This window comes from Macrobrachium nipponense, chromosome 19 (assembly GCF_015104395.2).
Source record: "Macrobrachium nipponense isolate FS-2020 chromosome 19, ASM1510439v2, whole genome shotgun sequence".
Taxonomy (NCBI): domain Eukaryota; kingdom Metazoa; phylum Arthropoda; class Malacostraca; order Decapoda; family Palaemonidae; genus Macrobrachium; species Macrobrachium nipponense.
The window spans coordinates 31783768-31797840 of NC_061088.1; the positions used below are offsets into that span (position 1 = coordinate 31783768).

The 14073-nt window shown below is 41.6% G+C and overlaps 1 protein-coding gene across 3 annotated transcripts in view; it reads left to right on the forward strand.

Moving 5' to 3' along the window:
• LOC135215631 (importin subunit alpha-1-like) overlaps nucleotides 1-11223 on the forward strand; it is a 32445-nt gene extending 21222 nt beyond the window's left edge. For all 3 annotated transcript variants that reach the window (XM_064250553.1, XM_064250567.1, XM_064250560.1), the window contains exons 5-11: nucleotides 110-189; nucleotides 327-502; nucleotides 603-741; nucleotides 1008-1183; nucleotides 8414-8596; nucleotides 10219-10401; nucleotides 10588-11223. In XM_064250553.1, coding sequence (XP_064106623.1) covers nucleotides 110-189; nucleotides 327-502; nucleotides 603-741; nucleotides 1008-1183; nucleotides 8414-8596; nucleotides 10219-10401; nucleotides 10588-10824 — 1174 coding nt within the window. In that variant the 3' untranslated portion in view covers nucleotides 10825-11223. The remainder of the gene's footprint in view (nucleotides 1-109; nucleotides 190-326; nucleotides 503-602; nucleotides 742-1007; nucleotides 1184-8413; nucleotides 8597-10218; nucleotides 10402-10587) is intronic.
• The last annotated feature ends 2850 nt before the right edge of the window (nucleotides 11224-14073 follow it).

The window sequence follows — 14073 nt, forward strand, 5'->3', positions numbered from 1 at the left end:
GATAAGAAAGTGCATCTGATAAATTCAGCTTATTTTAGCATTGTGATGTGATACTTATAAATGGGGGGAAAAAAATGTTGCTCAATACTATGCATTTCCCTTTTTTCAGCCCTGCTCTACAGTTTGAATCTGCTTGGGCTCTAACAAATATAGCATCTGGAACCTCTGATCAAACGAAAGCAGTAGCAGGTAATGGTTTTTAAGCTTTTAACAATCTTGACCAAGTGCATACCTGTAAGCAGTAATTATAATTGAAATAATTTTGTTGAGTATAAGTTGTATGTAAAGTTTTTGAGTATTTATTTATTTTGTTTTGTTTTTATCAGCTTCCGGTGCTGTCCCTGCATTTATTAGGTTGTTAAGGTCTGAACATGCTAATGTTGCTGAACAAGCTGTGTGGGCCTTGGGTAATATTGCTGGTGATGGGCCAGAGTTAAGAGACTTCATTATTAAGGCTGGCATTGTTGAACCACTGCTGGGACTTATTGGTCCTGAAACTGAAGTAAGTATGTTCACTGGAGGTTTGTTAATGTAATTTTATGAGTTGTGTAAGTGTTAGGAAAACTATCTTTTGAATCTACTAATTGCAAATCATTTTTCAGTACTCTTTCCTCCGCAATGTAACGTGGACATTGAGCAACCTTTGCCGTAACAAGAATCCGTATCCTCCGTTTGAAGTTGTAAAGCAGTGTTTGCCAGCTCTAGGTCACCTGATATTACATCCAGACAAAGAAGTTCAAGGTATGAAAAAATTAAGTGTTCCCTCTTGGCAAACTTAGACTATAAGGCTTTTTGCACCTCCCTTACAGCTTTTCTCATGTGTAATTTATTTTTAGTTAATTACAATTGGCCTTTCATAACTTATGCTCCAATTTTAGTTCATATAACTGATCCTTAGGGCTAGTCTTATGTTGGAAATTTATTAATAAATTTAATTTTGCTGCAGGTGCCAATTAAGTTTCAGCATATTTTCAGTTTTGCAAGTTCATGTTTGCCTCCTGTTGCAGCTGATGCATGTTGGGCTCTTTCATACTTGACTGATGGTACAAATGACAAAATTCAAGAGGTGGTTGATGCTGGTGTAGTTCCTCAGTTGGTAAAGTTGTTGAATGGTGATGAAATATCTGTAGTCACACCAGCTCTGAGGGCCATTGGAAATATTGTAACAGGCAGTGATGTACAAGTAAGGAATAGTTTCTTCTTTAGTTCCTAGAATTTCTGTAATTCTTTAATTTTGATATTTGTTCATGAAACTTACCCAGCAGATATATATATAGCTGTATTTCTCCGAAGTCCGACAGAATTTCAAAACTCCCGGCTCACGCAGTGGTCGGCCAGGTGGTTAGTACCCATTCCCGCCGCTGGGAGGCGGGTGTCAGGAACCATTCCCATTTTCTATTCAGAATTTTTCTGTCGCCGTGTTGATAACAACTGTTTTCAACACCTCCGTCTAGGATTTTCGAAACTTCTCTGTTACTTGAGTATCCTGTTTGTTTTTTTTTTGGTTATCGAACGTGGATTGTGACTAGGCTTACGCTGATAGTGGATTGGATTTGAATTTGGTTTGGTTTTTTCCTGTAACTAAGATGTCTGGGACTAGTGTAGCTAGCACCAGAGTGTGTTGTATGGAAGGTTGTAAGGTGAGGCTACCGAAAGGTTCGGTAGACCCTCACACAATATGTAATAATTGTAGAGGACATACGTGTGTTATAAATGACCGTTGTAAGGAGTGTGAATGTCTGTCTGATTCGGGTTGGAAGGCTTATGATCCTATGTGCGGAAATTGGAGCGTGATAGGATACGGAGATCTTCCTCCAGGAGTGTATCAGTCAGTAGAAGTAAGGGTAGTAAGGTTTCTCCCTACTATACATTCAGTAGTTGGTACACCTAAATCGGTGGTGCCTTCGGGCCCTGAAAATGTTGTGCCTTCGGGCCCTAAAAAATCAGTAGAAGACAATGCCCTTTCTACGATTCTGGAATCAATACGTAACCTAGAATCTAAAGTGCTCGCTTTGGAGGGTAGAAGCATTATTAGTGAACAAAAGTGCAGTGAAAGTGCCCCCAGTGTTGTGGAGGGGGCGTCAGATCGGCCCTATAATGCCTCTAGGCCTGGACCTCTGTCGAACTTCCAAGCCCAGGAAGACGGACATGTCGAAAGCCGCAGGAGGGTTACGGGGAACCCCCACCGATCTGGCGTCCCTTCGGCAGAACCTGTAGACGATCCCCAGGCTGCCATAGAGTGTGCGAGTGCGCGTATCCTCCGCGAGTGCTTTTCGTCGTCCTGGAGGCGTCCTCCCCTAACAGGAGTTGGAGCATGAGAAGACGCTCGCGTCCTCTGAAGAGAGCTATGACGTTAAATGTCGCACAGGCGGCTATCGTCAGTAGTCGCTCAGAGGAGGACGCAGAGTCTCTTTGCGCTGCTTCTTCGTTACGGGCTTCGCCTCGAGACTTGGATTACTCTCCACCGCAAAAAAGATCGAAGACTCAAGGTGTCGCACAGGCGGCCAGAGTCTTCGATCGCAGTGAAGAAGAGGCTTCACGTCCTTTTTCCCCTGTTAGTTTGCGGTCTTCACCGGAGAGTTTTGCTGCATGGACTCCTCAAAGGAGAATTATGATGTCATCTGACGAGGACTCCTTGGAGCGGCCTAGTCGTTCTAAGAAGAGAACTAGAACGGGTCCTGTAAGAAGGGATAGGGCTTCCCCTCGCCCCTCGCCTTCTCATAGGATCAGTTTGTCTCCTGGAAAAGAATCTTCTACTACAAAGAGGGTTATCAGGTCGATGCAACAACAACTTGCTTCGTTGCTGGTTGAGAGAGAATCAGAAATTCGTCCGAGAAGAAAAGATAATAGATTACCGATTAAAAGATCTAAGAGGTCTCCCGCACGGGTGGACCGATCGTCCCTTTCGCCTGTGAGTACTCAATCTAGGTTTCGTACGTCTCACCTGCAGTTGGAGAAAGGGCATGAAAAACTTCCTGCGAGGATTCGCCCAGACTCTCGAGGCTCGCTTTATACAAGAACGGACGATCCTAGGATTACGAAACGAGGCCGTATACAGTCTGAGAAACTCGACGCTCCTAGTTCGGCTTGGAAGGAGCGGAGTGTTCACAGGGACACCTGTTTAGACAAGCGGTACGCTCGGACAGACGCCGAGCGTAAGGCTCACCTGGACGCCAGGCGTGGCGCTCGGATGGATGCCGAGCGTGACGCTCACCTGGACGCCAAGCGGGACGCTCTGCTGAGCGACGAGCGTGACGCTCACCTGGACGCCAAGCGTGGCGCTCGGCTGGACGCCAAGCGTGACGCTCGGGGGGGGGCTGGACGCCAAGCTTGACGCTCGGACGGATACCAAGCGAGACGTTCAAACGGACGCTTTGTTGCATATCCATCAGGTATCACAGCAAGGTATTAGTATGGAACCTCAACTGCAATCGGCTTTTCGAAGGGACTCCCATCGAGAGAATGAGCAAGGAATTGGTACCGCTTTATCTGAATCTTTAAATATTAATATTCAGAATGCTCCATGCACGTCAAAACAACGATCTTCATTAAAGCTCGGAGTGAAAGGACTTGTACCACCAGCTTCGGGAGTCCCCTTGGTCACTCCTATAGATGAGGAAGGATTAAGTAATATTTCAGAAGAAACGGAAGAGGATCAACCAGCTGTGGCAGATTCATCCGATTATCAAGTTTTGGTTCGATTGCTTCGGGATTCATTTGGAGAAGAGTTTCAACCCGCAGCACCTCGGTCGCCTCCTTCTCAGTTTTCGTTGTCAAAAACAAATAAGACTCCGGGATTTGTTAAAATGACAAAGTCTCTTTCAACTAAGAGAGCTTTTAAGAAGGTGCAAGATTGGATGGAGTCTAGAAAGGCTCAAGGGAAGTTTTCCTTTGCCCAGCCTCCTTCAAGACTTGGCGGCAAGGCTGGGATCTGGTATGATACAGGTGAGGATGTCGGGTTAGAGCTCCGCATCGGCTCAAGGTGACTTTTCCAGTCTGGTTGACGCACCAAGAAGGTCTCTTCTTTCGTCAGCTAAAATAACATGGACACCGGCGGAGATAGACCACCATCTGAAAGGTCTTTTTCGGACAATTGAAGTATTTAATTTCTTAGACTGGTGTTTGGGGCTGCTTGACACTAAGTCTCGTAGTCAAGACTCAATTAGCTTGGGGGAGCTATCCAGTGTTCTCGCTTGTATGGATAAGGCCGTCAGAGATGGTTCAGAGGAATTGGCTTCACATTTTTGTGCAGGGCTCCTGAAAAAGAGAGCTATCTACTGTAAATTTACTACCAAAGCAGTGTCTCCAACACAGAAGGCATGAATTGCTTTTCGCCCCTCTTTCTGACCATCTCTTCCCCCAGGCTATGATTAAGATGTAGCTGGAAGTCTACAGGCAAAAAGCTACTCAGGATCTCTTAGCACAATCTTCTAGACGTCCTGCGATTCCTTCGACTTCAACACGAACCCAGTTTTCTAAGAAAATAAAGCCCTTTCGAGGGGGAGCATCCTCTAGACCTTCTCCTAGAGTAAGAGGACTCTCTAGAGGCAGGGCTCAGTCTAAGTCCAGAGGTAAAAAATGAGGAGGAAGTCCTTCAGTCGCCAGTAGGTGCCAGGCTTCATTTATTTGCAGAAGCTTGGAAGAAGATAGAGGCAGACAGCTGGTCGCTCAACGTCATCGAGCGAGGATACAAAATACCTTTCCTGAAGCCTCCTCCATTGTGCGCAACACCTATAGATCTATCACCCTCGTACCAGGGAGAAAAACAACAGATCTTGTACGATCTGATAGAACAAATGCTCGAGAAGAAAGCAATAGAACAAGTCGAGGACATTCAGTCCCCGGGTTTCTACAACAGGTTATTCCTGGTGCCGAAACAGTCGGGAGGCTGGCGGCCAGTTTTAGATGTGAGCAGTCTAAACCTTTTTATAGAGAGACAGAAGTTCAAGATGGAGACACCTCAGTCAGTGCTTGCGGCCTTAAGACAAAACGACTGGATGGTATCACTGGACCTGCAAGACGCATATTTCCACGTCCCGATACATCCCCGATCGAAGAAATATCTGCGTTTTGTCATGAAGGGAAGAGTCTTCCAATTCAGAGCTCTTTGCTTCGGTCTGAGTACGGCACCAATGATTTTCACAATTCTAATGAAGAATGTGGCGAGGCGGCTTCATCTTGCAAACATAAGGATCTCTCTATATCTAGACGACTGGCTCATTCGAGCATCGTCGAAAGAAAGGTGTCTGAAGGACCTTCAATCAACCTTAACTCTAGCAAAGTCCCTGGGACTTCTAGTGAATTTCGAAAAGTCGCAGCTGATCCCCACACAGTCCATCGTGTATCTGGGATTCAGATGGATTCAGTGGCTTTTCGAGCTTTTCCGTCCCAGGGACGGCAACAGCAAGGATTAGAAAAAATATCAGTCTTCTTAAGGAAAGAATCATGCTCGGTGAGGGAATGGATGAGTCTGCTGGGCACCATTTCCTCGCTGGAGAAGTTTGTTTCCTTGGGGAGACTACATCTCAGACCTCTCCAGTTTTTCCTGAAGGAGAATTGGGAGGACAAAGAAAATTTGGAGACAATTTTGAGGATCCCAAGGAGGTAAAGGATCACCTAAAGTGGTGGCTCGATCCTGTGAAGCTTTCGGAAGGAACTTCCCTCAAACTTCAGAGCCCCGACCTAGTGTTGTTCTCCGACGCGTCCACCACCGGGTGGGGAGCTACACTAGGAGGGAGGAAGTGTCAGGCACCTGGAGAGGGGAACAGGTGTTCTGGCACATAAATCTCAAAGAACTGGCGGCCATATACTTGGCACTCCAGTTTTTCAAAGAAAAAGTCTCAAACAAGATAGTGCAGATAAATTCAGACAATACCACAGCTCTGTCATACATAAAAAAGCAAGGAGGGACTCTCGCGATCATTGTTCAACCTAGCAAGAGAGATCTTGTTTATGGGCGAGAACTCAGAAAGTAACGATTCTAACGAGGTTCGTTGCAGGCGTGGAGAACGTCCGGGCAGATCTCCTCAGTCGGCAGGGTCAACTGCTGCCGACCGAGTGGACTCTGCATCAGGATGTGTGTCGAGAGCTGTGGAAGTTATGGGGGCGTCCTCTAGTGGACGTCTTTGCGACAGCGAGAACGAAGAGGCTTCCGTTGTATTGCTCTCCCCCGTGCTCGACCCGACCAGCAGTAGCAATAGATGCACTTCTTTGGGACTGGACAGGGATGGATCTTTACGCATTTCCCCCGTTCAAGATTCTGGGAGAAGTGATGAAAAAGTTTGCAATGTCAGAAGGGACGAGATTGACGTTAATCGCGCCTTACTGGCCAGCAAAGGAGTGGTTCACAGAGGTCATGACCTATGTAGTGGACTTCCCGAGGACATTGCCCATGAGGACAGATCTACTCAAACAGCCCCACTTCGAGAGATACCACGGAAACCTCCCCGCTCTGAGTCTGACTGCATTCAGACTATCAAAAAGTTGGTCAGAGCGAGGGGTTTTTCTAGACCGGTTGCAAAAGCAATCGCCAATGCGAGAAGAGCTTCCACGCTTGGAGTCTATCAATCGAAGTGGGCCTCGTTTAGGAGCTGGTGCAGAAGAACACGCATTTCCTCTACCACGACCTCTGTGAGCCAAATAGCGGACTTTTTGCTCTACTTGAGAAACGACCTAAAGCTTGCAGTCTCAACAATCAAAGGCTACAGAAGTATGTTATCTGTAGTCTTTAAGACATAGAGGAATTGATTTGGCAAATAATAAGGATATCCACGATCTTTTAAGGTCTTTCGAGACTATAAAGATTCCTCAACCTAAGTTACCATCATGGAATTTGGATGTAGTACTTAAATTCCTAATGTCAAATCGGTTTGAACCCCTTCAGAACGCCTCTTTAAGGGATCTTACTAAGAAAACTATTTTCCTAACGACTCTGGCGACGGCGAAGAGAGTTAGTGAAATTCAAGCCTTTAGCAAGCATATTGGTTTTAGGGGACATAATGCTGTTTGCTCATTAAGTCCTACGTTTCTAGCGAAAAATGAAAATCCGTCTAACCCTTGGCCCAAAAGTTTTGAGATCAAGGGTATGGCGGAAATCATTGGACACGAACCAGAGAGAGTCCTGTGCCCTGTCAGGGCTCTCAAGATTTATTTACAAAGAACGAAGGAATGTCGAGGTCCTTCGAGCAACTTATGGTGTTCGGTCAGAAGACCAGATTTGCCGATGTCGAAGAATGCTCTGGCATTCTTCTTGAGAGACACCATTAGACAGGCGCATTCATCTTGCGAAGACAGTGATGTTAAGCTGTTGAAAGTGAATGCCCATGAAGTGAGAGCTATATCTACCTCGGTAGCTTTCCAAAAGAACATGGCACTCAATGACATTCTGAGTGCCACCTTTTGGCGCAGCAACTCGGTGTTCGCTTCACACTACCTGCGGGATGTGAAGACGACATACGAAAATTGCTATGCGCTTGGACCATACGTCGCAGCAGACACTTTGTTGGGGGCTGGAAGTAGCACTCACCTCATCCTACCCTGTAGGAAATGGGTAGGTGAGTTTTTATGGATTGTTTTATGGTTGTAAGGTCGTCCGCATGAGCCGGACTTCCTTTCCTTTAGCCTAAGTGATGTGGTATGAAAATTGTTAGGCTGGTCAGGTGGTGAATTTTTACTTCGTTGCCCTCATGGTATGGTCAAAATGGTCTAGTCACATTGTGGTCACGCTCCCGTTGACAGATCATCTAGAACTCACCAGCTATATAGGTCACTACCTTGCTGGAGACTCTAGTAAAGCAGTAGCAGACTTGGGTGACAGTAATCACGAAGTCAGCTATGCTAACAGGTAAGGAACCAAGATGTTATTCATCTGCATATAATATGTTTCCAAAATCCTTTTCTGTCTCTCCCTACCTCCAAAGGTGGGATTCAGCTATATATATATCTGCTGGGTAAGTTTCATGAACAAAATGATATTGTTAAGATACAATAAAGTTTGTTCATACTTACCTGGCAGATATATATAATCAAAGTACCCACCCACCTCCCCGCAGGAGACAGTGGGAATAGAAAATTCTGAATAGAAAATGGGAATGGTTCCTGACACCCGCCTCCCAGCGGCGGGAATGGGTACTAACCACCTGGCCGACCACGCGTGAGCCGGGAGTTTTTGAAATTCTGTCGGACTTCGGAGAAATACAGCTATATATATATCTGCCAGGTAAGTATGAACAAACTTTATTGTATCTTAACAATATCATATTTGCACTTCTATATAAAACGGATTTTGAATTCTGAATTCATTTTAGTGTGATGATTTTGTGGTGAAACTATTTTGAGTTGAATCATATAAGTTTGCTCTTTTTGGTGATTTATAAATGGAAATATAAGTGTTTAAAGTTCTTTTAAATTTCAGACTGATGTTGTAATAAAGGCAGGCACACTTCCAATTTTCCCCAAACTATTGAAACATCAGCGACCAAATATTGTCAAGGAAGCAGCCTGGACCATTTCAAACATCACTGCTGGAAACACAGAACAAATTCAAGCAGTGATTGACCATGGTCTTATCCCACCCATCTGTCAAGTATTGGCCACAGTAAGTAATGGAATGTTGTCGTATGGTTTACTTAGACTGATGTTTCTTGCTTGAGATAAGGTTGACACAGTAATAGAACAGTGTGAAATATGTACCGTTTGGGCTTTGCCTTTTCTGACATTTATTTAGATTCTGACGTGTTGTGCATAAAAGTTTGGTTAGTTTTTCCTAGGGTTTTATGACCAGAATAATTTTGTTGATAGTGTTGCTTTTTAGTTCCTGCTGTCTTGCACGTCTGGTGCAAAAAAATTTTAATGCTTTCAGTATAACATTTTGATTCTAGGCTTTACATCTATTATCTTTTCATAATTCCATGTTGCTCTCCTACCACTACCTATTACTTATGCAACTGTGGGGCTGTCACCCACTTTCACCTGTATAGTTAGATCCTTGTTCTCGTGATATTGTGAATGTTACATGTGTCTAGCTTTTCAAGTTTCCTTTCTTCACCTTAGACAAGTTTCTTGAAAAAGGTGAATTAGAATTATCCAAAAAATAAATGTGCAAATGTTCATATCTCCAACTCTTAAATGTTAGCGAGCTGGAGAAAGTTAGTGGGTATGATGAGATGCTTCCTCAGGAAACAAAGGTAGATAAGCCAAGTATTGGTCACATAAATTTCAACATCTACGTATGTCTAGAATGTATTTGAGTGCGTCTTGAGGGAATATTTGCTTTTTCCAGTTTTTCTTCAAACTGCAGAGCATGTCAATTTTTGTTACATACTACTTCATTTGTCACTAGTTTTGTTACTTCTGAATTTTTCATTGGTACCATTGGCTTCAAGCTCACTTGACTTGGCAAGTGTTCTTGTAAAATTTTGTCTTGTAAAGTTTTTAAGAGACTTTCAGGACCATTGGATCAGATTCAGTCAAACTTGGGACAAGGCAATCTTAGATGAAAGGGGTTAGCTACTTCAGTATGGGCTACACTATTACCTGAGACATAATCAGGAAAGTGAAAAGATTAAGGTGATCCTAAAACTTGTAGAGATATGATTCAGAAATGTGTTTTCTGTAGAGTAGACTTGAATTTTCGAATTCTTGTCTCTGGGTCCATAGGATGGGGCAACATCCTTATGCACCAATTGAATTCTGTGTAACAATGTTGTTTGGTCAATGGAATAAGTTTATTCTTATAATATAAATTTGAGGTTTGGCGAAGTAACGAAAGGGCTTGTACTTTTCAAGTTAGATGTAAGCAAAATTGTGTATACTTCACATGTACAGGTTGATCAGTTAAGCTGCTGCCATAATTTTTACATGCTTACCATTTTTTCCCCATTTTACAATTCTCTGATGCCAATTTAGCTCAAGTTGAAGGAGCAATAATTTGTGCAATACATCATTAAGGTTCAAACAAAGGCTGTGGGCCAAAGTTAAATGGTAATTTTTTTTAAGAGGTGATACTTGTGTATTGTGTCCTTTTATCCAAAAAGGACATTGATTATAGATTTTTTTTTACTGTGTTGTAGTCACTGTACACTACAATGATTAATAATAATCTGATGTTGACATACTGAGGAATCATGAAGTCACATTTGCAAATGAGGACAGCCCCTGATTGTGTCATGCTTATAATTGTTTATGCATAATTGCTTTAAACTTCAAAATATCTTTCAGGGTGACTTCAAAGCACAGAAGGAAGCTGCCTGGGTTGTTACCAACTTCACTTCTGGAGGGTCCATGGCTCAAATTGTAACACTGGTTAGCCAAGGTGTCCTGCCTCCATTCTGCAATTTATTAACGGCCAAGGATCCCAAGACAGTCATTGTAGTTTTAGATGGTATTGCTAATATTTTGCAGGTAAGCTCATTATAATAGGCTCATTTTAGAATGGTTTGGATAACATGTACAGTAAATGATTGGTAACAGTTTAGGAGTCCTTGCTGCTACAAGTTTTTTGTTGTGGAACAATTCATCTCAAGAACAGTTAATGTGGTTAGTATTGGAATTCTAGGGAATGTTTATACATGGGTGTATTTGTTTCAGACTGCTGAGAAGTTGAACCAGGTTGATGAACTTTGCCAAATGATTGAAGAAATTGGTGCTTTGGACAAGATTGAAGATCTTCAGAACCACGAAAATGAGCAAGTGTACAAAAAGGCGCTGAGTATTATTGAAACTTACTTCTCCGAGGAAGAAGCTGAGGGAGTCTCAAGCACAACCAATGGTCAAGCTTTTGACTTCGAATCTGGAAACATTCCTGATGGAGGATTTAATTTCTAAAAAATTAATTTACATCCGAATATGGTTCAATAGTTCTTGTAGATGGAAAAAATCTCAGAAGTTAGGTTTTGTAATTATTTTTTATACTTTTGATAAGCTATTTTTTAAATTTAAGTTTCGGGTACAGGAAAATTATCCCCTTCAAAATGAAAAGTATTAGGTGAAAGCCATTGCAGCCATTCATAGTCAAAACAATTTACGATAATATAAATTCAGTGACTGTAAGGAAGGTGGTGTAGTGAGTAATGTACCTTTGATTTCCATTTGTCCATCCTTATGGTATGGGACCAATACAAAATATGCATTCCAGTTGGATTTGCAGCATAACTTCTTCCTTCCTGTCGTGCTTAATTCATATTTTAGTATAGATTATCTTTCAATAAAAAAGAAATTGAGGAAGTACAGGATTTCACTTTCCTTGCGTGCCTATTTGGTTGGTCAAACTTTATTGTCATGACTTCGTTGTGTTAAGTACAAGAACATTGGATTGAATTTCCTGTTATTTGTTTGTGTCAGTGATGTAAAAAATAAGTAAACTGGCCTAAAACAGAACCACGTCTAAGTTACCTATCCAGTTGCTTAATAGAATTGATTTTTGGAGTTTGGTCAATGTGTACAGCAACTTGATATACAAAGGATATCTTGTGTTGGATACTGTAATCCTTACTTATATGCAGAATGTTTGAGTGGGTTGTTGCTAAATAATATTTGCTGTGAAGTTGAAAAATACTTTTTTCAGATTAATGTAACATTCAGTTCTATTGGTGTTCATAACATATATCATAAAACCACTGTGCCTAGTGTATGCTTTTCATTTATTGTATTGCAGTCACATTAAATTATTTTGCAATGCTGAGTGGCCTCATAGGTCCCAGTTCTTGGCCTTATGCCTAAATTGTATTCTTTTAATGTTAATTTTATAGAATTAAGAGGCCAGTTAATTTTATGGTGTGTAAAGTAATAAGGATCAGTTTCTCCAAAATCTGTAGCAGACCTTCTGAAGGTAAGTTGATACCCTTTTAACATACTTTTGAATGGAACATGAAAATGTACAAATGCACCTGCACTATTTAAATTATTATCTGTGTGGAGGTTTGAGTGAAGTAAAATTTTACTCTTACAGGAAATGATTTGATTGCTGTTGCAGCAGTGCTTGCCTTGCACTTCTACTTTGAGGTATCGGTCTTCTTGATCCTAGCTTGTTGAAGGAATGTGCTCGGCCACAATAATTAAAGGTAAGGTATTTGCTATGGAAAAATTAATTTAATTCTCATGCAATGATTAAATTAAATCTGATGTTGACAATCTGAATGGTTTTGAAGTCACCATACCCTAAATGAGGATTAATTAGTGCAATTTCAATCTAAAGTGTTTTAATAATTTTCTAAAATTCCCTTTTTTTTTTTTTTTTTTTTTTCTATTTCAGGTAACCAGCCTACCAACATGACAGTATATTGGCAAATGTAAAAAAATTACTGATGTCCTAGGACCAATGAAATAGCTTTCACTTGGCAGTTTGTGTAGTTTTAAAGGTGGTGTTAATAAATTGGAGAATACAGTACAATACCATAAGTGAGAACAAATTGATACACAAAATTCATGTTCAGGTAAGTTTTTAAATATTGTAAGACCTATGGGTACTTCATGATTGTTATTGTAAACAGAGTGCAATAGTCATTCAGCGGTCTCTGTTTGAGAAGGTATACTTGCTGAAGTTGCTATTATTCTCTTGCCAAGAGATTTCTTTCCTGCATCCCACAGAATTTTCAAAGTATTCATAGATAAAATGGAGCAGTATCAAATCCCAATGAGTTATTGCAGTGACAGTGAAGTTTACAGAAATAAAATCTGATTAATCTTAAAGGCAGTTTGCTAATTTAGTCAGGGATGTTTAGGGAAAAATCCTAACAAGGCAAAGTAGGTAGGTTATGTTTGTTGCATCAGTACATAGAGAATTGTTAGTTTTTAAAACTAGAATATACAGCCAATGTTTGAATATACATATAATGCCTAGGGTTTTTTTTATTAATATATTGCCAGTGTGTTCCCTTTGACCTATGGAATGTGAAGAACAGAGTAGAGGCGATGACCCGAGAAAGCTGATGAATGAGTTTCTATGGGTGGTGTGAGATAAAACTGTTTAGTTAGACAAGTCAATGTACTAAGTTCATGAACTCCTCTCAAAGTGCCTTTGTGAAACTGGATGCAGCTAGTATTGTGAGGCTTTAACGAAGTGTGCGTTCGTAAGTGCTTGTGCTCCTCTTTCTGTAAAAAGGGTATCATACACAAATCTATGGAGGGATATTGATAGAGGCGTCTTCGAGAGAAAGGCAAGATACCGTGGCGCTCACCGGGAGTTTTTTATCAAGTGTGCGAAATAGTCCGGTTGCTTGGGCGAGTGTTGAATTACTTTAGCTGAAGACTGGCTTGTTACCTATTTGACATTCTTGTTAATATCCAATCTTTAACCTATGATTGTTAAACTTGTGTGTGTGCTTACCGGGATGTGTTCTGTCTCTTTGAAACAGACTGTTCTGGCAGAACTGGCAATGGAGGGACAGGTTTTAGGGCTAGTGCCTTGTATGATAAGGCGCCCTATGAGGTAATGTTAGACTTGCGATAATCTTACGCTAAGTCGGTTGGTATTGCACTTCCATCTTCAATGGAGTGTCTTGGGGTTTGTAGATCACTTACGAAGTCTGATTATCTTCTTGTTTATGACGACGATGTGTTAAACTCATGGTGAGGAGGTTCTTGTAGAAAACACGAAGTATAAAAATATATATATTCTTCTGAAGTTTTACATGGTGAAGATCAGATATGATTGTACAAGTCTTCTAATAACGATAGCTTGATCGCTTCTGCCAATGATGATGGCTACTTCTGTTCTCTCTACATGATAAAGCTTAGGTAAAGAGATACAGGTCTTCTAATGACGGTAGCTAACTCTGTTCTGCTGTTCTACATCTCTGTTACAAGTTATGAAGGAAGCAGATAGTAGCTCGAACATATGAACATACTATCAGATGACATAGTTACATACGAACACACAATCAAATGAGACACGCTACAGATCACGTAGGCCGTTTGAATTATAGGTCGCGGTAGTTGTCTCAAGCAGGGAGCTTGGACTGTTTCAAAACAAATGAATGACCACATACTTTAGGGTATACGTCATCTTTAGCGTCTCTAGTCTGATCACATTCCTGCAAGCAATCTGGTTGACCTCTTTAGTTTTAGTCTTTTATA